Genomic DNA, 26,302 nt, shown 5'->3' with positions numbered 1-26,302 from the left:
TATTCTTCAGTTCAAGTGAAGCTACATGAAGCATGGGCAAAGATAAGATGATAAGATTTGTACCAGTTCAAACTTTTTAGTGCAGAAATTCAGCATTCCTAGGTAGAAGGTATACAAAGAAGATACTATCCAAAAGGACAAACTAAAAACTTTGAACTTTTAACCTTTTATAGTGATCTTCACAAGCTAAAATCGCTGAGCTTTGGTTTTCCTCTGGTGCTCTGACTCAGGTTCGTCCCTGTATAACATCCAGCAGTAATCTTCAAGCATTCCTTCATCCCAGAAACCCTGGTATCGATGCTCCATCGAGCTAATGTCCTGATGGAAGCGCTTTCCTCGTTCGACAGACACTTTTCCAAGGTTCTCGGCAAAAGCGTCCAGTTGTACATGGAGGAAATAAACTTTGAGCAACGTCCTACATCCCATAGCAGCATAGGATAAGTCTTTTCATGCCGCCTTCAACATCCGGAGATCTTATGTCTGAAGAAATATTCACATAGCTCAACCGAAAGAGTTCCAGGCCTCCAGCTCCAAGCCATCAAGATGTTTGCTGAAATAGTGGTCTTTTAGGTTCCTTTATCTGCGGACCGACGGAGATGCCTTCTTTCAGCTTGGCCTCATTGATCTTCGGAAATTGTTAACCACATACTTGAATCCTTTTGAATTTCTATTAACAAACATTTTCACAAATTGTTTCGTGAGACCAAGCTTGGTCACCTTAAACCAAGACACTCATTGCGGTTCGGTCTATTTTCACTCTTTTGTGGTCACGCGCCAAGACCTCAAACATTCTTTGCCTAGCAAATTCTAGGACAAAAGCAACTTTTAAAACAAAAACAACTTCTAGAACATCATGGAATAGTCTCAAGATGCAGATGCTTAAATACCTATGGGACCTCAACTCCGGAGATTGCCGTTAGCAATGAAGGCCATTAGGGCCAGACGCAACCACATATCTTTTAGCTCACCATGGAAAATAGACATGATACAAGAAAAATGACTGCATTTTCGAAATTAGTGTCCAAAACTACATCAAGTACACCACAAGCCATGTGGGGTGGAAATTAGCTGTTGACCAGTGTGATTGAAGACTATCATTTTTTCTATCAATCACGAATTTACTATTTTCTTTACATAACAAAGAAGCTTAGAATACATTCTATCACTGATGATTAACTCTCGTTTAGGCTGTGGAAATAGTAAGTGAAGCTTAAAACTACTGTGGCCCGAGTGTCTTCATTCATGATTGATATCGCAAGCGACCCAAACACTCAAGACCGTAAATAAGGATGTGCGTGTAAACTAAACCACAGAAAGAGAAGAAAGACAATCAATGGCTCAAATTACGTGAGATGTTGGTGACAGTGAGGGCAAAGTTATTAACCTTATTTATCTTGGTGGAGTTTTGTGGTATGTATAAGTTTGGATAAAGCATCAGTTTTGTTCGGCCACAGGAATACTGTTGGAGTATGATAATATTGCCGATGTAACGGTACTGGTTGGTAAAGCGATATTATGCTGACAAAATTTTATGTTGGTTTGATAATGACAAGTTCTAGTTTCAGGACACTTCAGAAATAACGAGGCATGGATGTGGAGGAAATACTCATTGGTATATATTATTCTTAGTAGATGTGATTTACATATGGGAACATGATTTTTTTTTTTATAGGACTTTGATGTTCAGATAAAATATGGAGTTAAAATCCAAGATACATTCACTCATAAGAACCCTCGAAAACCAAATTTCACTCAAGGCCGTTGGTACCTTACGAAGTTGCTATTTTGCCGCCTATTCGGCAAAATAGTTTCAGACTCAATCGTGCCAACTAATTCTTATGGGCAAACGCTATTTTGTCGACTATTCAGCAACAGGAAGACAATCAGTATATTGCAGATTAGTGCATACACAAAAGCTTTCTGTCATCATTCTTACTGAAGCTGAACTGAATACAGTGGGATTTATTGAAGAATTCTTAGTATTTGTTCACAGTATTAGCATTTTCTTTCCTGTTAGGGCACCGATCTATCCACTATTTTATGGTCGTCTTTTACATCGTTTAGTGTGAATGTGTGCAGCAAATGTAGTTAGTGCCCAAAAACTGGATGTAAACAATATGTGGACAGTGTTCATTGTGCAGTGGAAATCAGCAAACTGATGTTGTTGGTATATTTCAACTGTAACATCCAAAACTTAAGTAAATCTCAGACCCTACGGAAGGTTTCATAGGTTTTGTTCAGGTCTAGATATGTCTCATTTAGTTTTGCTGTACATTACTTGATTTTCCTTGATTCTCATAGCCCTCCCCACTATCAACTTGTTCATTTTTGAAAGAAAAAAAAATATCCTAATTATGCTCCCCCATTCCTGATTTCATTCTCCTTGGTAAATCCCATTTGAATTTAAGTAAAACTTTACTGAATTTTATTATTTTATTATACTCAGTTGCTGTCTCCTGCATTAGCAAGGTAGCGCAAGGAAATGGACCAAAGAATGGCCCACCCCACCCACATATGTGTGTACATAAACGCCCACACATGCACATATACATACCTATACATTTCAACGTATACATATATATACATACACAGACGTATATATATTTCTTTCTTTATTTCATACTATTCGTCATTTCCCGCATTAGCAAGGTAGCGATAAGAACAGAGGACTGGGCTTTTGAGGGAATATCCTCACCTGGCCCCCTTCTCTGTTACTTCTTTTGGAAAAGTTAAAAAAAACAAGAGGGGAGGATTTCCAGCCACCCACTCCCTCCCCTTTTAGTCGCCTTCTACGACATGCAGGGAATATGTGGGAAGTATTCTTTATCCCCTATCCCCAGGGATAACATATATATATATATTTTATTCATTTATTTATTTTGCTTTGTTGCTGTCTCCTGCATTTGCGAGCTAGCACAAGGAAACAAGACGAAAGAAATGGCCCAACCCACCCCCATACACATGTATATACATACACGTCCCCATATGCAAATATACATACCCATACATCTCAATGTACACATATATATACACACACAGACATATACATGTATACACATGCACACAATTCTCACTGTCTGCCTTCACTCATTCCCATCGCCACCTCGCCACACATGGAATAACATCCCCCTCCCCCTCATGTGTGCGAGGTAGCGCTAGGAAAAGACAACAAAGGCCCCATTCGTTCACACTCAGTCTCTAGCTGTCATGCAATAATGCCCGAAACCACAGCTCCCTCTCCACATCCAGGCCCCACAGAACCTTCCATGGCCCACCCCAGATGCTTCACATGCCCTGATTCAATCCATTGACAGCACGTCGACCCCGGTATACCACATCAATCCAATTCACTCTATTCCTTGCCCGCCTTTCACCCTCCTGCATGTTCAGGCCCCGATCACTCAAAATCTTTTTCACTCCATCGTTCCACCTCCAATTTGGTCTCCCACTTCTCCTCGTTCCCTCCACCTCTGACACATATATCCTCTTGGTCAATCTTTCCTCACTCATTCTCTCCATGTGCCCAAACCACTTCAAAACACCCTCTTTTGCTCTCTCAACCATGCTCTTCTTATTTCCACACATCTCTCTTACCCTTACATTCCTTTTATTACTATATGTTTACCATGATTAGCCCTGCTTTTGTTTTTAATATATGTGATTTACCATCAGCCCCAACAGTTACCTCCAAAATGTTTATGAATCATCACATATAGTTCACCACCAAATGATATCTACTATGCATATCTAGTTCTTATTGTCAGTAGATTTAGAATTACGTGTAAGTTTATATTTTTTACATATTGAATGTTTTGAGCCTTATGATGAAAATATGCGCATAGTTATTTTGGTTAATGTAATAATCTAGGGGAGGTAGTTTGTTTTGTCTGTATATTGCATTTTTTTTTCTATTCAGGTTCACTGATAGAAAAATAGAATGGAACGTCCACGAAGAAATGTACGTCCACCAGGTGCTCTGAATGACTACTTAACTGTTAATGAAGGCGAAAGGAAAACTCCCTCTGGAGATGAGGCTAAAGAAACTCATAATGACCAGGAAAAAGTAAAAGATGTGACTCAAACTGAAGCAGACAAGAAAATGCTGATTTCACAGCCATACAAATGTGGGGAATGTAAAGCCAGATACAGAAGTAAAGTGGCTCTTCTTCGTCATGCTGTTAAGCACAGTGGTAGGGAAGAGCATATTTTTTTTACTCATTTTTAATGATATATTTTGTTAAGCATATTTGCCTTACTGTATGGTAAATCTACATACATAGATTGTATAACCTAATAACCTTACTTGTATTCACATTAACTCTCAACATTCTCCCGCCACACACTCTCCCGAACTCAGAAACCAGCTTCTTCAGGTTCTCATCAGCAAAGAACAACTGACTAGCCTTCCACAAAGCATCCCTATTATGTCATAAATGCTAAGTATTTCTTAAGCAAATTCTTCAAAGCATGCTCCTGATCCACATATCATATACCAGTTCTAAAGTCTATCTATAGCCCATGCCTCTCAGCCATATGATATTGTTGGAACTACTATCCCTTCAAACACACCCATTTTCACTCTCCAAGATAACATTCTCCCTTTCCACACATTCTTCATCGCTCCTAGAACCTTTACCCCCCTCCCCCACTCTATGACTCACTTCCACTTCCATGGTTCCATTTGCTGTTAAGTCCACTCCCAGATATCTAAAATGCTTCACGTCCTCCAATTTTTCTCCATTCAAACTTATATTCTAACAAACCAAAGAGAGATTCTTGTGGCTGTCTCCAAACGAGATGAACAGAAAAGATGATACAAATTTTTACTGAGAAGAAAGGAACTAATTATTTATAGAAGTATGAGATAGGATGACATGTCTGAAATATTTTCCACAAGGACTAACCACAACAAAGCTGACATTTCCAAAAAGAGCTGAAAATTCATTGATATGCAAAACAGTTAGTTTGTGATGAGCTAAACTTTCTTACAGATGAAAGAACTTTGCACAACATATATTTTTTTTTTTTTTTTTTTTTTTGCTTTGTCGCTGTCTCCCGTGTTTGCAAGGTAACGCAAGGAAACAGACGAAACAAATGGCCCAACCCACCCCCATACACATGCCTTGATTCAATCCACTGACAGCACGTCAACCCCGGTATACCACATCGCTCCAATTCACTCTATTCTTTGCCCTCCTTTCACCCTCCTGCATGTTCAGGCCCCGATCACACAAAATCTTTTTCGCTCCATCTTTCCACCTCCAATTTGGTCTCCCTCTTCTCCTCATTCCCTCCACCTCCGACACATATATCCTCTTGGTCAATCTTTCCTCACTCATTCTCTCCATGTGACCAAACCATTTCAAAACACCCTCTTCTGCTCTCTCAACCACGCTCTTTTTATTTCCACACATCTCTCTTACCCTTACGTTACTTACTCAATCAAACCACCTCACACCACACATTGTCCTCAAACATCTCATTTCCAGCACATCCATCCTCCTGCGCACAACTCTATCCATAGTCCACGCCTCGCAACCATACAACATTGTTGGAACCACTATTCCTTCAAACATACCCATTTTTGCTTTCCAAGATAATGTTCTCGACTTCCACACATTCTTCAAGGCTCCCAGAATTTTCGCCCCCTCCCCCACCCTATGATCCACTTCCGCTTCCATGGTTCCATCCGCTGCCAGATCCACTCCCAGATATCTAAAACACTTCACTTCCTCCAGTTTTTCTCCATTCAAACTCACCTCCCAATTGAATTGACCCTCAACCCTACTGTACCTAATAACCTTGCACTTATTCACATTTACTCTTAACTTTCTTCTTTCACACACTTTACCAAACTCAGTCACCAGCTTCTGCAGTTTCTCACATGAATCAGCCACCAGTGCTGTATCATCAGCGAACAACAACTGACTCACTTCCCAAGCTCTCTCATCCCCAACAGACTTCATACTTGCCCCTCTTTCCAAAACTCTTGCATTTACCTCCCTAACAACCCCATCCATAAACAAATTAAACAACCATGGAGACATCACACACCCCTGCCGCAAAGCCCACATTCACTGAGAACCAATCACTTTCCTCTCTTCTTACACGTACACATGCCTTACATCCTCGATAATATATATATATATATATATATATATATATATATATATATATATATATATATATATATATATATATATATATATATATATATATATATATATTACATTAGATTTACACATGTCTTATGCATAATTGTAGATACCCAGTCTTAGGAGTACATATGCAAGGTTTTGAAGATGCTCTGTGCATTATGTGGGATTACAGGATAATTAATCAGGCATAGAAACTTTTTCACTTAACCATGATTGTTACAAGTTTGTGTAATTGGCTTTTTCCAAACAAACAAATACAAAAGTGTCAAGTTAAAGAAAGAGAAAAGGTTGTATTTCAATGCTTCAGTATAGACATATTCTTTTTTTCAGGTGAGAAGCCCTTTGCTTGCTCTGAGTGTGGGAAGGGACTCTCAAGTCAATGTGCATTGTCTGAGCATATGAATATTCACACAAACAACAGGCCTCACAGGTAGACAGTCTTTTGATTACATATTAAAGTTGCAGTATATGTTACTTTTTATGTATGTGCTTTATTTGGAGTGGTTTATATTAGAAACCAGGTATAGAAAGTAAGAGAGGAGAGATGAAGAGGGAAATTAAGAAAGAATGTATATAGATAGGGAGAGGGCAAGAGATAATAAAACCACTTAAAAAGGATGTTTGATAGACACACTGGTTGGTGAGTTATCAAAATAAGTTGGTTAACAGTATCATATGATTTGAGTGATTAGATTGATTGGTAGCATTTTAAGGATTTTGTAAGTACCACTGTTGAAATATAAAACTAAGACCTTTGAAGTTACTTCATCTTTAAAACTTATGAACAGGGTCTCCTCCATGAATTTAGAAAAAGTTTCAAATCCTTCTTCTACAGGGCAGACTTTTTAAGTCTTCTTCTTCAAAAAAAGTACCTTCTTCCCAGCATAAGGTGTTTAGGTGGAATTTTCAATGCACAGGTATGTCAATTCTTACTATTTTGGCACACAGCATCGCTCAACTGGAAGAGTTCTCATTCCTTGCATAGTTTGTCCCCACACAGAAACTGTGAGTTTGTTGAATTGAATTAGTGTATTTGCAGTAGCAAAATGCTTTTGCGGGGAAAGAAAATAAATCTGCAGTACACCAAGTAAAGTTCACAAAACTTTTCTGAACCTCTGTAAAAGTACCTGTATATATGGCAGTAGCATTAGATTATACATATATAATTTAAAGAAAACATTGTTTTTGAGCTCTTTGAATAATGGTATATTATAACTCATTCTTTAATTATAGGAACATACTAGAGTTTTTATCATAAGAAATTATTTAGTTATAGAATTTAACCCTTCTTCAAGGAAGGTCCCCAACAAAAATCCCCATGTAGAATTTCTATCCCAAATGGGGGAATGAACAGCTGGCCCTTCTAAACTTTGTTCACCTCATTTGTTTTCATAATTTTTTTCATAATGTGACATACTGTCAGTGGGCTGTGCCAGGTCATATAAAGTGGTTAGTAGAAACCACAGAAAGATCTTTGGGGAATGGCTGTGTATAAGAGGGTTCTGGTGTTATTGGATCATTCAAGATAGCTAGAAAGTGGATTTGAGCAAGAGAATGTCATTTTCTTTGTCTTTGTGATGTTACCATGCTAACATGAAAATGGCAAACAAGAATAAAGAAAATGTTGTCCATGTTTTTATCTTTCTGTACATAGATTGTTGTTCTCCTATAACTGTTTGAGGTTTTGATAACTTTTTTGAAAAGCCTATATTTTTGTTTTCCATAGGAAGTCACTTTTATTCCATGCTGAGTTGCATCTCATTGCTTAGTTTTGGTATTCACGCACTGACTGGTTTCTCAGTTTTCAAAACTCAGATGTATGAAAATAGCTTATTTGAAAAATACTGCTCCAGGTGTGATGAATGTGGCTTGGAGAGTCGCCAGTTGAGTGTACACTTACGACATCTTTTAACTCACCAGTCTCATCCAGAACATCTATATAGCTGCTCTGTCTGTGCAAAAACTTTCAAGCAAAATGAGTATCTACGGAAACATATGCGCAAACACACAGGTTAGATATTTTCTTTTTGTGTCTGTTACATAGATGTTAGTTGAACTAGGTAATGCTATCTGCTGAATATCTGTTGCTCACCCATGCAGAACAGTCTCTAATTTTGTCATTAGGCATATTTCACCAACATAGTCCAACTTCTTCTTCATCTCGCTTTATGTCATGTTTCCTTTCATGGATTTGTACTCTGAGGGTCACTCTCCCCATTCATTCTGCTTTATGCTTTCCAGTAGTGTTTCATGAGTATGTTTTTGTTTTCTTTGCGATATGGGATATTGTTGGTTGAGTGCAGAAGCACTTCATGTGTGGGGCCAGGGATGGTGTGGGAGGAGTGAATTTACTTTGTTGTGTGCTGGTAGTTGCTGTTTGTTTGATGGTTCATCATGTTATGGAAGGAGTATCAGTTTGTTGTTTATTTTTCTGCAATTATGTTGATGATCATATGTTTGATGGTTCATCATGTTACGGAAGGAGTATCAGTTTGTTGTTTACTTTTCTTCAATCATGTTGGTAATCATTTTGTTTAGAGTTTGGTTTTTTCCGTGGTCTCTGTTGATGGTGAGTGTTTTTATCAAAAGATGTTTCTTTGGTAGAGGAGGTTGCACAATTTGTGGAGAAAAGTTCAGGTTATATTGCTTTTTGTATTTTTATGGTACGTGCTTTTCTCTTTTGATTGATGCTGTTGATGAAACAATGGATGGCATCATCCATGGTTAGGAAATTACCCAAGATGAAGTTTTGGAGCTTTATATGTTATTTATTTTATTTATTTTGCTTTGTCGCTGTCTCCCGCGTGTGCGAGGTAGCGCAAGGAAACAGACGAAAGAAATGGCCCAACCCACCCCAATACACATGTATATACACACACGTCCACACACGCAAATATACATACCTCTACATCTCAATGTACACATATATATACACACACAGACACATACATATATACCCATGTACACAATTCACACTGTCTGCCTTTCTTCATTCCCATCGCCACCTTGCCACACATGGAATACCATCCCCCTCCCCCCCTCATGTGCGCTGGGTAGCGCTAGGAAAAGACAACAAAGGCCTCATTCGTTCACACTCAGTCTCTAGCTATCATGTTATATACTCTGTAAACACTGGCCAATCTGCTTTTCTTTAGTTTGTATATGCCTTTTGATGACATGTAGATTGGATGGGATAGCTTTCAGTTGCCAGCTCGGCATTTACATTCCCAAGCTTGGCCTGTTTCCTTAAGTCCTTGACCATATAAGAGTGATATGCTAACGTATGTATTACATTCTTATTGCTAAACCCCTCCTAATCCTCCCTCATAAATTCATCATTGAACATTACTGGCTTCATTCTTTCTTATAGTTAGTAGTTCTGTCGTACTGTTCTCTTTTGTATCTTCTTTATACCTGTATGTTATATGTTTATGTTTGTCCCATCACTAAAACTGTTAACAGTATACCAATTTTTTAAACACTTCTCATACCTTTTTTCTTTTTTTAATTTCTCTTAAGACTTAATACTTCCCTGTCACTACCTTTTCCCCACTACTTCCACCCATCCATTTGTGTCACCCCTCTTGTATCCAGCATGCAATGCCATATGTCTATTAAAAGATCTTATGGTTGGTGGTGGACAGATGGTTAGCCTCTCTTGCTAGTTGCGTAAGCAGATCCTCCTCATTTAGGGTCAAAAGTCAGGAACTTTCCACATAACCCATAGGATTCATTTAGCAGTAATTTTGGATCTTCCATTGCTTTACATCAACTTTTCTATTGGTAAATCTAATATAGTCCATTAGGAACTTTTTTGTGAATTATTGTTAATTAGAATTAGTGTTCAGAGGCTGTGCATCAGTTTTACATGTCAGTGGTGGCACACTTCTTTTACTACAGCCAAGTAGAATATATATATCTTTAGGTACAAAGTGAATACATATTTCTGTTTACTTGATTTTCATCATATTAAAACCTTTTAATCCAAAGATATCACTTTTTAATTAGAATTTTGATGGGTTCGAGTGGAAGAACTTTTGATATGTGAAGTAACTGAAACGTAAAAGGCTTAAGGGTGGTTCAACAGTGAGTTCTTATGTCAGAGATATAAAGAAATTCGGAATTTTAAAGAGTACTGATTTAAGTAATTTATCTTCATCTGATGACATTCAAACTTTTATTAGAAATTATGTAAAATTTTGATGTACAATTTTCAGGAGAGAAGCCATTTGCATGTAGAGAATGTAGTAAATCATTCACATGCAAAAGTGAGCTAAACCGTCACAGCAAGCGACACTCTTCCGAGAGGCCACACATGTGCTCAGATTGTGGCCAAAGTTTTAAGATGCGGCATAATCTTCGTCGTCATTTAAAAGCTCATTCTGGTACACAACAGTGGAAATGCCTTCTATGCTCATTGGTTTTTTCAAAACCAAAATTGTTGGAGGTAAGTTCACTTTCTTCACCCTGAAAATAGTCAGAGGACTTGGATTTTCCATGAGTGGCTACTTTTTCTGTTTCTTCATGGAGTGGTTGGAAATGTATCAGATTCTCCTTGAGTAGCCATTATGATGAAAGTGAGACCACTGAGTTTATAGTGCCTGTACTTCCATAAGCTAGACCACTCTCACCTGCCATCACCTTACTTGCCTCTGCCTCTCTCTCTTTTCTGCCCAGTTTGGAATCAGTAATTATAGGGAGTGAGTGTTTTCATCAGTTTTTATGAGCAAGTACCTTGATACAAGATCATACAATTGTGGCAGATCATTCATACATTCTGCCATTGTATCAGCCATGTTCTTTATCAATAATCCTGAAAAAGAAAAAACATTGTTGCTAACATGCAGAGAACTAAGTTGTTCACATGAGCTTTGTATATGAGAAGGGTGCCCAGACTTTCTGTCCACTCCTGTTTACCTGTCATCCTGATTTTCTTTTCTTTTTTGTGAATGAGACAGAACAAGTACATAAAGTCTCTCATCAGACAAGGAAGATATAAGCATTAAGATATGCATGATTTGATTTAGTGTGAACTCTAACTTTGCAACATTGTATAAACTGTAATGAAAATGCTGAGATAATACAAGATCACAGTAACACTGAGACACATTTCTGTATCCTCTTTTGGTTTAATTCATGAACCATCTCTTGACATGCTGTTGGACCTTTTTTTCATACATGTTCGCCATTTCCTGTGTGAGAGAGGTAACATACTGAACAGATGACTGAGTCTTAGAGGATAAAAGATCCTCATTTGCCTCAGTCTGCTGCTCTTTCTTTGGAAGGTAATACTGGGGGAAGGTATCAACCCCCACCCCCCACCCCCACATGTGGATTTTATACGTGTAGGATTCTTACTGAATATGATGTGAAATCAAGGCTGAAAGAAACTACAGTGTGTACTGTGCTTTAGTGTGTCAGTGTCAGTGCCTTTTGATATGTTATGTAAGCCTTGAATTTCTCTACCCCAAATAATGGACAACGAAAATTTTAAATATTTTGTTAGTTTTTGAAGAAAGAAGCAATAACTGTATTATTACTGCTTATGTTTTTGAAGATGAAATAGTTTTTCATATCATTCTTCTTCTCTCATGCTTATTTGCTGCTTCCCATATTAGCAAGGTTGCATCAGGAACAGACGGCTGAGCCGTAAAGGAAAGATTCTCAATAAGCTCTTTCCTCAGTCTTGGAAAGTAATGATACTGCCCCTCTCAATAATCTTTTACAACATACAACATATAGGAGATAAATGGGTACTATCCTTTCTTTCCTATCCAGGGGATATTTGTTCATATACTTAATGGATAAACAAAATTCTTCCTGCATAGATAATGCATAAGTAATATGTATGTGTTGTGTGCTTAGTGTATATAGCGTGAAATCACTCTGAAAGGATTAATGATGTGTGTACTTTGCTTTAGTGCATTTACTTCTTGTACTGTGTTATGTAAGTGACCACTTTTTTTGTTCCAAGTAAAACAGAGAAAGTTATAGTTATAGTATTAATGCATATATTTTTGGTGATAAGAAAACCCTTTGTCCTAATCCCATGGACATTCCCAAACAATTGATATCCTTTTCCCCATAAGCTTAGATTCAGAGCAAAAACATCCAGGTTCCCCTCTCCAAACTTGTTAACAGTCTCTCTCTTCCTCTTATCCAGGTTACAGCCATGCACATTCACACAATAAGCCTTAGCTTTGAAGGAAGATGAGTAATCCTAACTTAGCTTCTTCTGTTCCATATTTTAGAAATTTAGATACAAGGAGAGAGTCTTCGGCACCCCTTTCCTGCCACCATTGCCTCTTATTATGACATGGAGGTATGTGGGTAGTATTCTTACTTCCCTACCCTTAGGAATGTTCTGTACTCATTGTAATTTAATTTTGGTGTACCTATACATATTCCACCAGCCATGTCCTTCAAATAAGCTTTCTTTTTTAACTTCTTTCAGATTCAATCTCTATCTTGTATCATACCACCTCTCCGTTCCTTAAGAGTGCTGACTTTGAATAATGCAAATATTACTGATTGACTGCCTAAAGTTTGCCTTAATTGATTATATTTTGTATTCTCAGGCGCATCGAAAAACACATCTAGAAACGATTCAGCACCTTCAAGTCAGCAGGCCAGATGATAACACACTTATTGTCTCTGCAGAAGGGGATGATCGAAGGAGGCTACCAACTGTCCATAATGTTCTCCTACCCAAAAACAGCCTGGGAATCTGTGGATCTGATTTCAACATTCAGAAGAAATTCTTAAGAATCAATGACACAACTCTGCCTCTTGAATTAATCCTGAAATCTGTTGGGAAGGGAAATGCCATTAAAATCAAGATAATTGATAAACCAGCACATCCAAGAACTGGGTCACTTTCCCCATGTAAGAATATTGTAGAATTAGTTGATGAGGATACTCCAAAACAGGAAGGCTTCGCTTTTCCAAAAGATAGAAACAGAAATGCAAACAACATGGGTGCAGAGCCTGCTGTTGAAGGTAATTTTCTCTTTAACTACCTGACTCATGAATTGAGGAAGCTGTATTTATTAACAAAACATTTAGTTTACAGTTTTATAAATCTGGATTTATACTGGCTGATCCTTGAAGAATCATTTGCTAAATCAACATACTTGTACATGGAATACAGGTGATCCCAATATAACATGATATTGCTTATGAGTTTTGGTTTAAAGTAATTCAGATAATAAGGAACTGATTAAGTTAAAATAGTACCTGATATGTTTTAACATAGTTCATTACTGCTTTTCAGTTTGTTTAGGTTTCTTTACAGTTGATGAAATCCTCTTCACTGTTCACTTCCCTCATGACCTTTGTGTCACCTGCAAACATTTTTAGGGAGGAACCCATATGTTCTGGCAAGTCATTCACTTAGAACAGAACACTATGGCAGACTACTAGTGACTTCAGTCCCTATTGATACAGGCTTCACACACATGTATGCTCTGTCCCATTCTACTATGAGAATCGACAGTCAGTTGAAGGAAGCTCACTCTTATCCCTGCTTTGTGAATTATCTTCTTAAATCAGCTTCCCTAGCAGTACAGTCTCAAATGCTTTTTTGGCAGTCCAAAGAAGGCTGGTTGGATTGTTTTTATCTGGACTGCCGGAAAGCATTTAACACTGTACCACATGGGGAGCTGATTAAGAAGCTGGAACACACTGGCAGGAATAAGAGGGAGACTTCTGCAGTGGGAAGGAGATTATTTAAGTGGAAGGGAACAAAGAACATTTATGAAAGAAGCCTTCTTGTAATGGGTTGAGATCACAAATGGTCTGGGACCATTGCTCTTCTTGATCTATTTTAACTGACCTCCCAGAATATATGGACTCCCACAAGAATATTTCTGCATATGACACAAAGATCATGAGGGAAGTGAAAAGTAAGGAGGATTACATGAACTTGCAAGGGAAACTTGACAAACTTCAGAGTTGGTCTGATACATGATTGATGAAAATCGATCCAAGGGGATGGAAAGTAAAAAGGATGGCTGACAATGAAAGAAGGCCTTGATATGCATATTGTTTAGCTGGAACTCAGCTGCGGGAATCTGTGTGTGAGATACACTTGGGAGTCAATATCATCACTTACCCATTGCCAGAGTCCCAGATAGAAGAATGATTAAGACCAACTGTCTGCTGGCAAATATTAGAAATGCTTTCAGGTTCGTGGACAAGGAAACATTCAACAGGCTGTTCACATCCTACATAGGGCAAAAACTAGAATATGCTTCTCAGACTTGTTTACCTCACCAATATAACCTTCAAGAGCTAATAGAGCAGGGCTAGATGAGAGCAGCATAGATGGTGCTAGAAGTAAGGAGTTGAGTTACGGGGAACAGCGAGAGACCTTATGTTTAAGCCAGATTAATGATATACAGAGTGAACAGTTCTTCAAAAGATGTAGGGATAGAGCAACCAGAGGGCGGAACGTAACTTTAAGGAAGAAACTTTCTAAAAAAAGATGTAAAAGATGCGTGAAAAGCTGTATGATAGAAGAGAAAATTCAAGTGTAAAATTCCCTCCCCATACAGTACATTTAGATAATTACACAATTGTTTCGCATTGGCGGATCAATTAAAGGAAAAGCAATGATGACATGAAGACCTGAGATTTCACATTGGACGTGAGGAGTGGTGCCAAGTTCAGTAAACTAAAATCTTGAATTATTGTTCATGTATGAAATACTTCACTAGATGATATTGTAATTAACTGACATAAAGAAAGTAAAAAGTTTTTAATAGATTTTCTATGGAATCCAACAGTGTATGGAAAAAGAAAAGTATGTATTACTTATAGGCAACTCTGTCAGCTTATAATTACCTGTATGTAATTGCGTATTTGTACTGTAAAGGGAGGGTTTTCACTTGTGGGGCCCCGGGTCTTGAACATTCTCTTCTATTATACAACCTCCCAATTTTTGTATGCCATCTGTATTAACCATCTCAGTTATTCTGTTCCATTCATCCACAACTCCTGTATTATAAAAGGATTTCTTTGCATCCGTTTTAACAAATTTCTTACTTAATTTCATATGTCCTCTGGTTATTCTGTTCTAATATTTCTCCAAGAACTTTTCACTGTCTGTGTCATCACTTTCTTTCATTAATGTAAAGGTTTTGATCAGGTAACCTCTCACTCTTCTCTCTTTCCCTGTAACTTGGCTGTCTTTTTTACCCCTCTCTGGATTTCTCTACTAGCTCTTTGTGCTTCTTTAAGTTCAGTAACCAAACTTGAGAAGCACATTCTAGTTTAGGCCTTATACAGGATATGAACAGCTCACTAGATATTTCCTAATCAATATATATCAAGGCTATTCTGATATTTGCCAGCAGACAGTTTGTCAGGATAAATTTTCCTCTGGGGCCAATAAGACAACCAATTGTTGTTTTCAGAAAACTGGAGAAACATATAAGATCTTTGGCATTATCATTATTTTGGCGACCATAAGCCGGGGCAAGGAAATTTAGAGCCGACCATTTGGTGATAATGGGAAAATGGATAAACCTCTTAATCAAACATGCAGCGATGATAAGGCAATTTTTCCTTCCTTTCTAAATCAGAGATGTATTCAGTGAGGGGAAGGAACCATTAACAATCAGTTTTGATTAAATCCAAAGGATTGAGGGTAGGGGAAGAAAAAAAGGAAGAGAATCCTTATGGTTACACGCTTTCCTATTTGCTTGGGGGTTTGAAATGATCCAAGTGCTCTCTCAGATACTCATAAGGTTTTCTTTAAGTTACAAAAAAGTTTTTTTATCCTTAAGATCCTTAATTTTTAGTTGAACTAACTCTCTAGATATGAGCTTTACATCTTAGGACTCAGTCACTCATGAAAATGCTACTGTTGTAGAAATTAGAGCAGCTCTGTCTCCCAGCGCTGTTTTTCATTATGGTCCCATTCATTTTGCAGCACCAAGACTGAGGGTCTCCTACATATTCTAGAATTACATAAAATTTGCCAGAGATTGCCATGTAATCATTCTTCTGCCTTTATTATTATACATGACAGCTAGAGACTGAGTGTGAACGAATGTGCCCTTTGTTGTCTTTTTTAGTGCTACCTCGCGCGCATGCAGGGGAAGGGGTTGTCATTTCATGTGTGGCAGGGTGGTGACGGGAAACGAATAAAGGCAGCAAGTATGAATTATGTACATGTGTATATATATATTTTTATGTCTGTGTATGTATATATATGTATTCATTGAAATGTATAGGGATGTATATGTGCGTGTGTGACGTGTATGTATATACATGTGTATGTGGGTTGGTTGGGCCATTCTTTCGTCTGTTTCCTTGCACTGCCTTGCTAATGCAGGAGACAAAGTATAATGAATAAATATAAATAATAATATATATGTATATGGATAGAGTGATAAGAGAGATGAAAGCAAAAGTAGTGAAAAGGGGTGCAGAGATGGAATATGGCGGTGAGATATGGTGGCTCATGGCAAGCATGTTTGTGGATGATACTGTGTTGTTTGCTGAGAGTGAAGAGGAGTTGCAGATCGTTGTGTGTTTTATGATGTTTATAAGCATAGGCAATTGAAGGTAAATGCAAGTAAAAGTAAAAAGATGGTGTTTGAAAGGAAACAGAGTGAAAGTATAGATTTTGTAAAGCCATGTAGAGTGAAAGAAGTCCCTTAATAGAATAATGAGGGGTAGAGGTGTAGGTATGGAAGTGAAGCGAGGATTAAGGGACAGCATCCAGGCTGTGGAAATGAGTTATTGGAGAAGAGCATGTGGTGTGACTAGATGGAACGAAGAAAGTATGGCAGGGAATGCAAAGGAAAGGAATTATGGAGCGGTATAATAGGTGAAATGTAATACTTTGAGGTGGTTTGGCAATTGGAAAGAATGAAAGACTTGAAGTTTACAAGGAAAGTATATGACAGTATAATTAAAGGGGTTGGTATGAGTGGAAGACCACCTGTGAAATGGGCAAAGTGGGTGGAGGAGTACTGCTGGGAGAGAAATAGAGGAAGAATGCATGGAATGGTGTATGTGAGGGAGGCATGTAAGGACAGGGATAAGTGGAGACTCTTTTGTGGTGGCCACCCCTAGATGGGAGTTCCCAGAGGGAATGGTAGTCAGAGGATATTTCCTTTCTTTAAGAAATAGCGAAACCAATGAAAATAATCATTTAGAAAATGACATGAGCAGTGCTCCTAGGTTCTGCATATGTTTGGAGAAAACTCTGCACATGCCACCCTGTGATAATGAGGAAAATGGAAATCCTGTATATTTTGAGTAGGTTGATAGATATGTGACTCATGGTTTGTAGTGTCTAGGTGTTGTTTGTGAATGTTTATACATAAATTATATTTCAGGAGGGAGTGTTCAAAGTGTGAATCGTGAAGCAGTACAAGTTGCAAGTGTTTTAAGTGTCCCAGCCAGCATTTTAAGCCATTGCCTCTCCAAACATTATATTCAGGTGAATCCAGCTTGCTCAGATTATCGCTGCTGGTTAGCAATGCTAGCATCTCTTTGTCAACAACTTCGCCCACCATTTGACATGGAGGTTTGTATTTGAGTATCATTTGTTATTTGAAATATTTTTAAGGCAGGAATTAGTTTTTAGTTATTAGAAATTAATCATTAGTTGTTTTGATAAACATTTCTACGTTAAATGTCTCTTTGCCTGAAGGTACAAGGAAAAAAGAAAGGTGATTAGTTAGAAAGAAAATAACCTGCCAATTGTTTTGTTAATGCCATTGTGGCTATTTGATGTTTTAATGGAGGGGCATAGCATGAGATGAAAGCACGGTAGAGTTATTATAGTGTAAGTCTTAGCATCGGAGAATCAGATTGGAAGTCACCTAAGTTCTTGTATGCAGACAATATTGAATTGATGTGGCCAATTTGATAATGTTAGAAGAGGAGGTTTCTGAAAGTGAGTGAGGATAAAAGTAAGATGGAAGGTAGATTTGACTGTAAGATCAGCTAGTGCGGTAAAGAAATGGAAGTTGTGGATGAGTTTAGATATGTGAAAGTGGAGCTTAGTAAGGATGGTATTGTGAAAGCTGAAGTTAAGATTAAATTCATACAAGGGATGAAAATTGGGGGTTCTTTGAAAACTCTAGTGAATGGAAAAAATTTGAGCATAGAACTTACAAGAAGTTTGTTTGAAGGATACTTATCCCTACACTGATATGTGATTTGACACCAAAGTGTATATAGGTCAGGAAAATGAAAAACAAGAGAAGTAGAGATGGATGATTTGTGTAGTGTAGTCAGAATCAGGAGGATGGAGAGAATGAAGAGTGAAGATGTGAGAAGGTTATGTGCTGCAAGAAGCTTATTAGAAAGGCACGTGAATGAAAGTCTGTGGATGACAGGGTCATGTAGAACACATGGCAGATGATAGGCTGGTCAGAATGGTATATCGTAGTATATTAGAATCTACAAGGAGGAGAGATAGACTGTGGAAGAGATTGATAGATGTAGTGAGAGCTGATCAGGGCTGATGTTATTTCAAATGAAGTTAAGGGAATGATGGGAAATTGAATGCAATTGCAATTGAAGCATTTTTGATATGGAAGTGGTGTGAATGGAGATCTTTTTTAATTGATGGAGTAACATAGTGTGTGACGCAGAAAAGTTTGAAGTGCTTTTATGAATATGGAAGTTTATATTTTACTTTAATACACTGGGCATGGAAATTGGATGCAATAGCAATTGAAGCATTTTGATATGGAAGTGGTGTGAATGGAGATTTTTTTAATTGATGGAGCAGCTTACTGTGTGAAGTGGAAAAGTTTGAAGTGCTTTCATGAATATGGAAGTTTATATTTTACTTTAATGCACTGGACATGGGTTAATGATGTAAAAAAGAAAAATGTGTGGGATGAATAATGTGTAGGTTTTGTACCTGAATCAGTGATGGAGTAGTGAGGATAAATGGATAAAGAATTTTTAATCACACATATTTGCCATTCCCTGCATTAGCAAGGTAGTGCCTGGAACAGATGAAGAAATGGCCTCATTTGCATACATCCACTCTGTAGCTGTCATTTATAATGCAATGAAACCAGTCCCCTATCCACAACCAGGCCCCACAGACCTTTCTGTGATTTCTCAAACTGCTTCACATGTGCTAGTTCAGGCCATTGATGACACATCGACCCCTGTATACCACATTAACTCCATTTTTCTGCCTCTTCTTTGGTTTCCTTTCTTTTTCCTTAGAAACTTATACACTGTTAGCCATCCTTTCACTCATCCTTTCCATATGTCCAAGCACTTTGAGCACACCATCTTCAGCTCTCTCATACATACTCCTTTTACTTCCAACCCTCTCTTTTACCCTATATTTTCTGATTCAATCAACCCTCCTTACACCACATATTGTTCTCAGATACTTGATTTATAACACATCCCACCTTTTGTTTATGTTTTCGATGAAGGCCCATGCCTTGCATCTGTACAGCACCAGTGGGACTACTATTCCGTCAAACATACCCATCTTTATCCATTAAGATGCAGACCTCATTTTCCATGCATTCTTCAGTGTGCCCAAGACCTTTATCCCCTCAACACCCATTGGCTCGCTTCAATCCTAGTGGTTCTATTCTTTATTGTATCCACTTCCAGGTATTTAAAACAACCCACTTCCTCCAAGTTCTTGCTATTTAAACTCATTCTCCAAATAACTTGTCTCTGTTCATTGCCAAACCTAATAATCTTGTTTTTGTTGACAATTACAGTCAGCTTTTCCCTTTCACACATTCTTCCAAACTCAGACACTAGCTTCACCAATTCTATCTCTGTCTCTATCTCTGACACTCATTCCCTTAGGGAACTACCATCAAGTGGGTAGCCACAGCAAGAGTCTCCATTTATTCCTGTACTTACATGCCTCCCTCACATACACCATTCTATGCATTCTTCCACCATTTCTCTCCATTTCAGTACTCTTCCAGTCTGTTTCCTTATGTCATAAGTAGTCTTTCTAACACCAACCCCTTTAACCACAGTGTCACACACTCTTGAAAACTCTCCATGCTGCATTCCTTCCACATGCCCAAACCACCTCAAAGTAATACTTTCCACATGCCCAAACCACCTCAAAGTATTATGTTTTACCTATTCTATCACTTCACAATTAATTCCCTTTGCATCCCCTGCCATAGCAGATCTCTCATACATCCCCTTATTTCTTTCAATTTTCCTAATAGTCATACCATGTGCTCCTCTCAGATTGCTCATTTCCACAGCCTGGATTAATGACCTCTGAGACTTATTTCATATCCATGTTTAGGCTGGACAGGTCAGGTTTGGGAGGATTATGCTTTCCCTTAATCCTTTCTTCACTTCCATGCTTCAATGACTCTTTTAGCCTATAATGTTTTTATCCTATATCTCTTCATCCATATCACCAAACTTACCCAAAATAGCTCCAAAATACTTAAATTCTGCCACCTCTTCCAGTCTTTCTCCCACCGTATTTATAATATAGTTTAGTTCACTTTCTTCTTTCACTCTAAATGGCTTTGCAAAATTTATACTTTCTCTCACTTTTCTTTGACACCATTACTTTTCCTTTACTCACATTTACCTACAATTTCCTGCTCTTAAACACTTCATGAAACACACTTACATCCTTTTGCAACTCTTCTTCAATTTCAGTAAATAACACAGTACCATCCACAAACAGGCTTGTCACCTTGTCACTAGCCACTATACCTTACCCCCACACTCCATCTCTGCACCCCCTTTTCTTAGTTTTCCTTTCATCTCTATAATTACTCCATCCATAGTTATGTTAAAAAGCCACAGTGACATCACACAGCCCTGTCTCACACCCACAGGTATATTGAAATTTGCACTCCACTCTCCATCCACTCTTGCACATGCAGTTGCTACTCTGTAAAAGCCTTTCAAACTATCCAGCAGTTGTCCCCTTATCCCATATATTGTCAACACATCCCATAAAGCATTCCACTCAACTGTCATATGCTTTATCCAGGTCCATAAAAACTGCATTCACCTTCTTAACTTTTGCTTGGTACTTTATCACGGTAATTTTCACCACAAAAGTCTTATCGACACATTCTCCACCTTTTTTAAAACCCTCTTTCTCCTCACTTATTCTAAATTCACTCATTTCCATCACTATCATTTAACAAGTACACAACAACTCAACCATTATTTTTCTTATAAATGAAGAGTTAAGCATTCCATTTTTAGAAAAAGTGCATTATTTACCAGACTGACCAGTTCAAAGTACAGGCAACATGGGCAAGGCGGAGGGCATTACAGTAGATAGTTGGCACCACTGACATAGTGAATTCTCAGGAAAGGTACATGATCTCCCAGCTTGGTCATGAGCAGGTTAATGAGGCCTTTGTTTTGATTGCCATCCGTGGCAAGCCAACGTGGCATAGAATTCAAACAGAATTAGACTTGTGTTAGGAAGTTATATAAGTGTGTAGAATGACATTTGTAGCACTTTGCCATATAACATAGATTGACTTCCATGGCCTTGAAAGGATTAATGTAAATTTACTACAAATAACAATACAGTACATAGATACTTTTTCATACATGCTTGTAAGGTTGCATCAAGAACAGATGGCAGAGCTTTAGAGGGAAAAATTCTTACTTTGCTCTTTGCTCTGTTCTTTCTTTTGGGAAGTAAAACAGAAAGTGAGAATTTCCAGCCACCTGCTCGCACCCCTCTTAGTTGCCTTGTAGAGCACGCAGGGAATATGTGGGTAGTATTCTTTCCCCCATATCTCCAGGGATAAGTACATAAATCTTTCTTTTCTTTTAAACTATTCGCCATTTCCCGCGTTAGCGAGGTAGCATTAAGAACAGAGGACTGGGCCTTTGAGGGAATACCCTCACCTGGCCCAATTCTCTGTTCCTTCTTTTGGAAAAAAAAAAAAAAAAAAAAAAAAAAAAAAAAAAAAAGGAAGGTTGTTGTTACTGGACTCTAGCTGCTTATGGTTACACTTCAAGTGAAAATACATCTTCATTGAGGTTGTATCATTGTCATTGAAGGAAGAGGAGTTCAAAGTTGTCAAAGGGCTTCTCAGTGCAAATAAGTCAGTTATTTTCTATGCTCTTGGTTAGAGCATAGCCTTGAAACTGCAGGAGCCCCTAGGAGGGGCCCCATGGTCGTATAATTAGAATCAGTCAGGAAGGTTTAAAGTATGTAACGTCATAAACAAAATGAAAATTGCTGTGTTGTATGGCTACAGGTTGATTTGCAACATGACGTTACAAATGGAAAATTCCATATCTAAACTCATTATTTTTTCATTGTATTAATGGTATTTCACATTTTTTACTGTTAAGTACTTATGTGTGAATAAGTGTAAGAAAATTTCTTCTCATTTGCATATAAATTCAGGAATGAAGGTGATACCAAACAACCTCAGATTGTCCATAAAGGTGGCTGAGGTTGTGACACCTTAGCTTTCTGATGGTTCATTGTTACACAAGCTTTGTTTCATGTGCAAAATCATTAAGCTTATTCTATAGATGACCTTCAGGCGATGTGTATAAGGTGTATACAAAACATGATTGTATTTTGTGTTTAGAATTGGGTCCTAGCCCCAAGATACTATGTACATGCAAATATTCCAAAATCCGAAACACTTCTGGTCCCAGGCATTTTGGATAAGGGATACTCAGATTGCACTAACAAAATGAATACAAATAAATTAATTAGAAAGAATCCAAAAGCACTTGATGAGCAAAATTGAGGGATGGAACATATAAGCTAACATACTAAACAGAAAGAAATAGGACTGGACTGTATAGCAAAGAAAGAAGATAAGATATATGATAATCTAAGCATGGCAGCAAATTGATGATGTATTAAACTTGAAAGCCTCTCATCAAGGAAGATACCGAGTTCTTAAACCTTCAAGAATATCATGGAACAGACTGAAAAAGTAGAGGAAGATAATTGAAAACCCTACTAGGAAGCTAGAATGACTATTCAGTATACTACCAGTAGATATAAGAAATATACATGGAACAACCACAGAAACATTTGAGAGAAGACTTGACATGATAGAAATTAATCCCAGATGAACAATGATTGGATAGTTTTATTTATCAAGCAAGATGTGCTTTGCACTAGCCCCACCATCATGGCAAAATCTCGTTATAAGCAATTTTAGACGTAGTACTCTCTCTTAAGTAATAAGATATGAGTTTAGGATGTATTCATTAGTAGTGCCATACAAAGTTCCAAAAGGATTATTGATTGAAAGTGGGCCAAATGTTAAACATATGGGTGTCATCATAAATGAGAAACACATTTTCAGAGAGCATATTAGGATGATTTTGTAAATTTTCTGTACAAGAGATAGAAACCTATTAATGAAAATGTTTAATGTACATATAAGAAGCAGAATTGAATTCTATTGTATTGTATGGTCACCAACAAAACAATTAGAAGTGTATGCATGAAAGAGAATTCAGAAGCACTTGACAAACAAAATCAAGGGCATGGAACATAAGTACAACCAGAAAAAGCTGAAAGAACTGCAACTATATAGTTTAGAAGGAAGCCAAGAAAGATACGTAATAATCTACAAATTGCAATGATTTAAAGATATAAAAGAAAAGGTGTTGAACCTGATAGTCTCAGCATGGAAGACACAGAGTTATTAAGTCTTTAAGAATGTCGTGGAACATACTGAAAATGAATCTGAAAAAATATATGACAGCCCAGCTTGGAAGCTAGAATTTTTGTTCACTGTATTGCTGGGAGAAATAAGAAACTTGTATGGAGCAACTACATTAAGACTTAAAAGAAAACCTAACTTTTGGGTGAAATTAGTCCCAGTTGAACCAAGAATTAATAATTATGTAATGCAAGTGGCAGCTTTGAAGAATTGTTATACATCAAGCCCTTATTATGGCCATCCTAGTTGAAAGAAAAAAATTACTAGAAAAAGAATCAAATCAATCATAGTTCCTTAGGTATTTGTAGACCTGACTCTTAAAGGTGGAAATGATATAAGAAAATGGAAGACAATTCTACAGCTTCACTGTTCAGGCAAAGAGGTGGTAATCCTGGTGTAGCTAGTCTCCACATTATGTACATGAAGCATCTGTCAGGCTTATACGACTTATCCAAGCCTTAATGGCAAGAACACTTGCAGAGCATTCACAAAAGTATTAACAGAAATATCATAGAAAGGGGGTAGTAACTACACAGCAGTTGTAGGTCTGGTTGAAAAGAGGTGATAGCTGGAGAATTAATAGGGTGGAAGGCTTTTGATTCTACCTTGGCTAAGAGAGGTGAAGGAAGAGCTACTCCAGCTATGCAAGCAGTACTTCATACTGAGGTCAGTAGGCATTTTCCTATCTTTAAAGGCCAGCAACAACCAGTGAAATAAACTATATGAATTGAAAAAGTTTCTTTAAAGGATTTAATAGGTTATATTTATTACTTGGTGATGCAAGAGATATCAAGTGGATTGTCTTTTGATTATTATAATCCACTCCAGTATTAAAATTTATTACAATAGATGCTTACAACAATGTCTTCTTTCTAGGTTTGTAAGCATCTTAATCGTATGACTACAGCACTCCAGTATTGTCTTCTCCAAGAACCAGGCTCAGCCATTCAGTCAAAAGCAGCTGATTTTACATCTGATTCAGAGATAGTATCAAATGTATGGAAATGTGAGGATCAATCTCAATATCAGTTTATTTATAAGCAATATATGATACTAATGGAAACATTCCAGAGTCATTTTGATAAGTATGTTGCTGATAATGTTGAGTAGAGTTGTAGGATTTTATGTCTTTACATATTTTTCTAGTATTTCATTATAACTTATCCCATAGTCATTGTAGCTTTTTGAGAATTAAGGGATTTGTTACTGTACTGCTCAAATGTAAAGAATTAAAGCATTTAATATTTCCAGATTACCCATCCTTACAGCTATACTCCAGAGTTTGTTGAAGTAATCTTTTAAGCATGGCATGAGCAATCACTTTATCTTTATTTTCTGTAAACCATACATTTTTAAAAAGAAAAGTGAATGAGGGTCTCAAGAAAAAATGAATGAGAATTGAAGGGAGGATAAAAAAACTACTCTGGAAGGAAACATGTAAGTGTAGAAGAAAGGTACATGTAAGGATTGAGAGGATGTGACAAGTCTAGGAAATTTTTGGTGATAAAGGATGAAGTTCATAAAGATGGAAGGAGTTCTTTAACCTTTTCATTGTGTTTGGTTGATGTTTTGTGTAGTCACATGAAAAAAATCCAAAAAGAATTTTTCCCTTATGGAATTGTTGTATTTTACTGAAGATACACAAAAAGTAGTATATTTTCCTGTGTATTGGTGCAGGAGGGTGTTGAACTGACATGGGTAAGCCTCATTATTAAGTTTATGGTTATTTTTATTTCATGGTGTGACTTCATTCTACATATACCTAAACATATTACACACTTAATTTTTTTACCATTCATGATTTCACACATCTCATGTATCATTAGCATAATTGTTTTCTATATATACATATGGAAACATGGAAGCAGAAATGAATCATAGGGTGGGAGATGGGGCAAAGGTTATGGGAACACTGAAGAATGTGTGGAAAAAGAGAACATTATCTAGGAGAGCAAAAATGGGTATGTTTGAGGGAATAGTAGCCCCAACAATATTATATGGATGCGAGGCATGGGTTATAGGTAAGGCTGTGCATAGAAGGGTGGATGTGTTGGAAAGTAAATGTTTGAGGACAATATGTGGTGTGGCGTGGTTTGATGGAGTAAGTAACGAAAGGGTAATAGAGATGTGTGGTAATAAAAAGTGTGGTTGAGAGAGGTGTGCTCAAGTGGTTTGGTTATATGCACAGAATGTGTGGAAAGGTTGACAAAGAGGATATATATGTCAGAAGTGAAGGGAAGAAGGAGAACAGGGAGACCAAATTGGATATGGAAGGGTGGAGTAAGAAAAAGATTTTGAACAGTCGGGCTTGAACATGCAGGAGGTTGAAAGACGTGCATGGTATAGAGTGAATTGGAACAATGTGGTATACTGATGTCAACATGCTGTCAGTGGACTGAACCAGGGCATGTGAAGCATCTGGGATAAACCATGAAAAGGTCTATTGGGCCTGGCTGTGGATAGGGAGCTGTGGTTTTG

At 37.5% G+C, this 26,302-nt stretch overlaps 1 protein-coding gene across 1 annotated transcript; it reads left to right on the top strand.

Annotated features, from left to right (window-relative positions):
• Positions 1-1,272: 1,272 nt before the first annotated feature.
• Positions 1,273-25,071, top strand: LOC139760918 (uncharacterized). The gene is made up of 8 exons (XM_071684694.1): positions 1,273-1,410; positions 3,917-4,190; positions 6,489-6,588; positions 8,012-8,169; positions 10,376-10,605; positions 12,737-13,157; positions 17,510-17,700; positions 24,701-25,071. The coding sequence occupies exons 2-8, from the start codon at positions 3,938-3,940 to the stop codon at positions 24,932-24,934; spliced, it is 1,587 nt and encodes a 528-aa protein (XP_071540795.1). The 5' UTR covers positions 1,273-1,410; positions 3,917-3,937; the 3' UTR covers positions 24,935-25,071.
• The last annotated feature ends 1,231 nt before the right edge of the window (positions 25,072-26,302 follow it).

Source organism: Panulirus ornatus, chromosome 38 (assembly GCF_036320965.1).
Source record: "Panulirus ornatus isolate Po-2019 chromosome 38, ASM3632096v1, whole genome shotgun sequence".
NCBI lineage: Eukaryota > Metazoa > Arthropoda > Malacostraca > Decapoda > Palinuridae > Panulirus > Panulirus ornatus.
Note: the sequence above shows the minus strand (reverse complement) of the source record. Positions and strands in the feature narration are given on the sequence as shown.

What these genes read in the sequence shown, in the direction of transcription:
- LOC139760918 (XM_071684694.1), top strand. Translation starts at nt 3,938, where the DNA reads ATGGAACGTCCACGAAGAAATGTACGTCCACCAGGTGCTCTGAATGAC. An exon ending in ACAAACAACAGGCCTCACAG is followed by an intron (nt 6,589 to 8,011) that starts GTAGACAGTCTT and finishes ATACTGCTCCAG; the next exon opens with GTGTGATGAATGTGGCTTGG. An exon ending in ACATATGCGCAAACACACAG is followed by an intron (nt 8,170 to 10,375) that starts GTTAGATATTTT and finishes TACAATTTTCAG; the next exon opens with GAGAGAAGCCATTTGCATGT.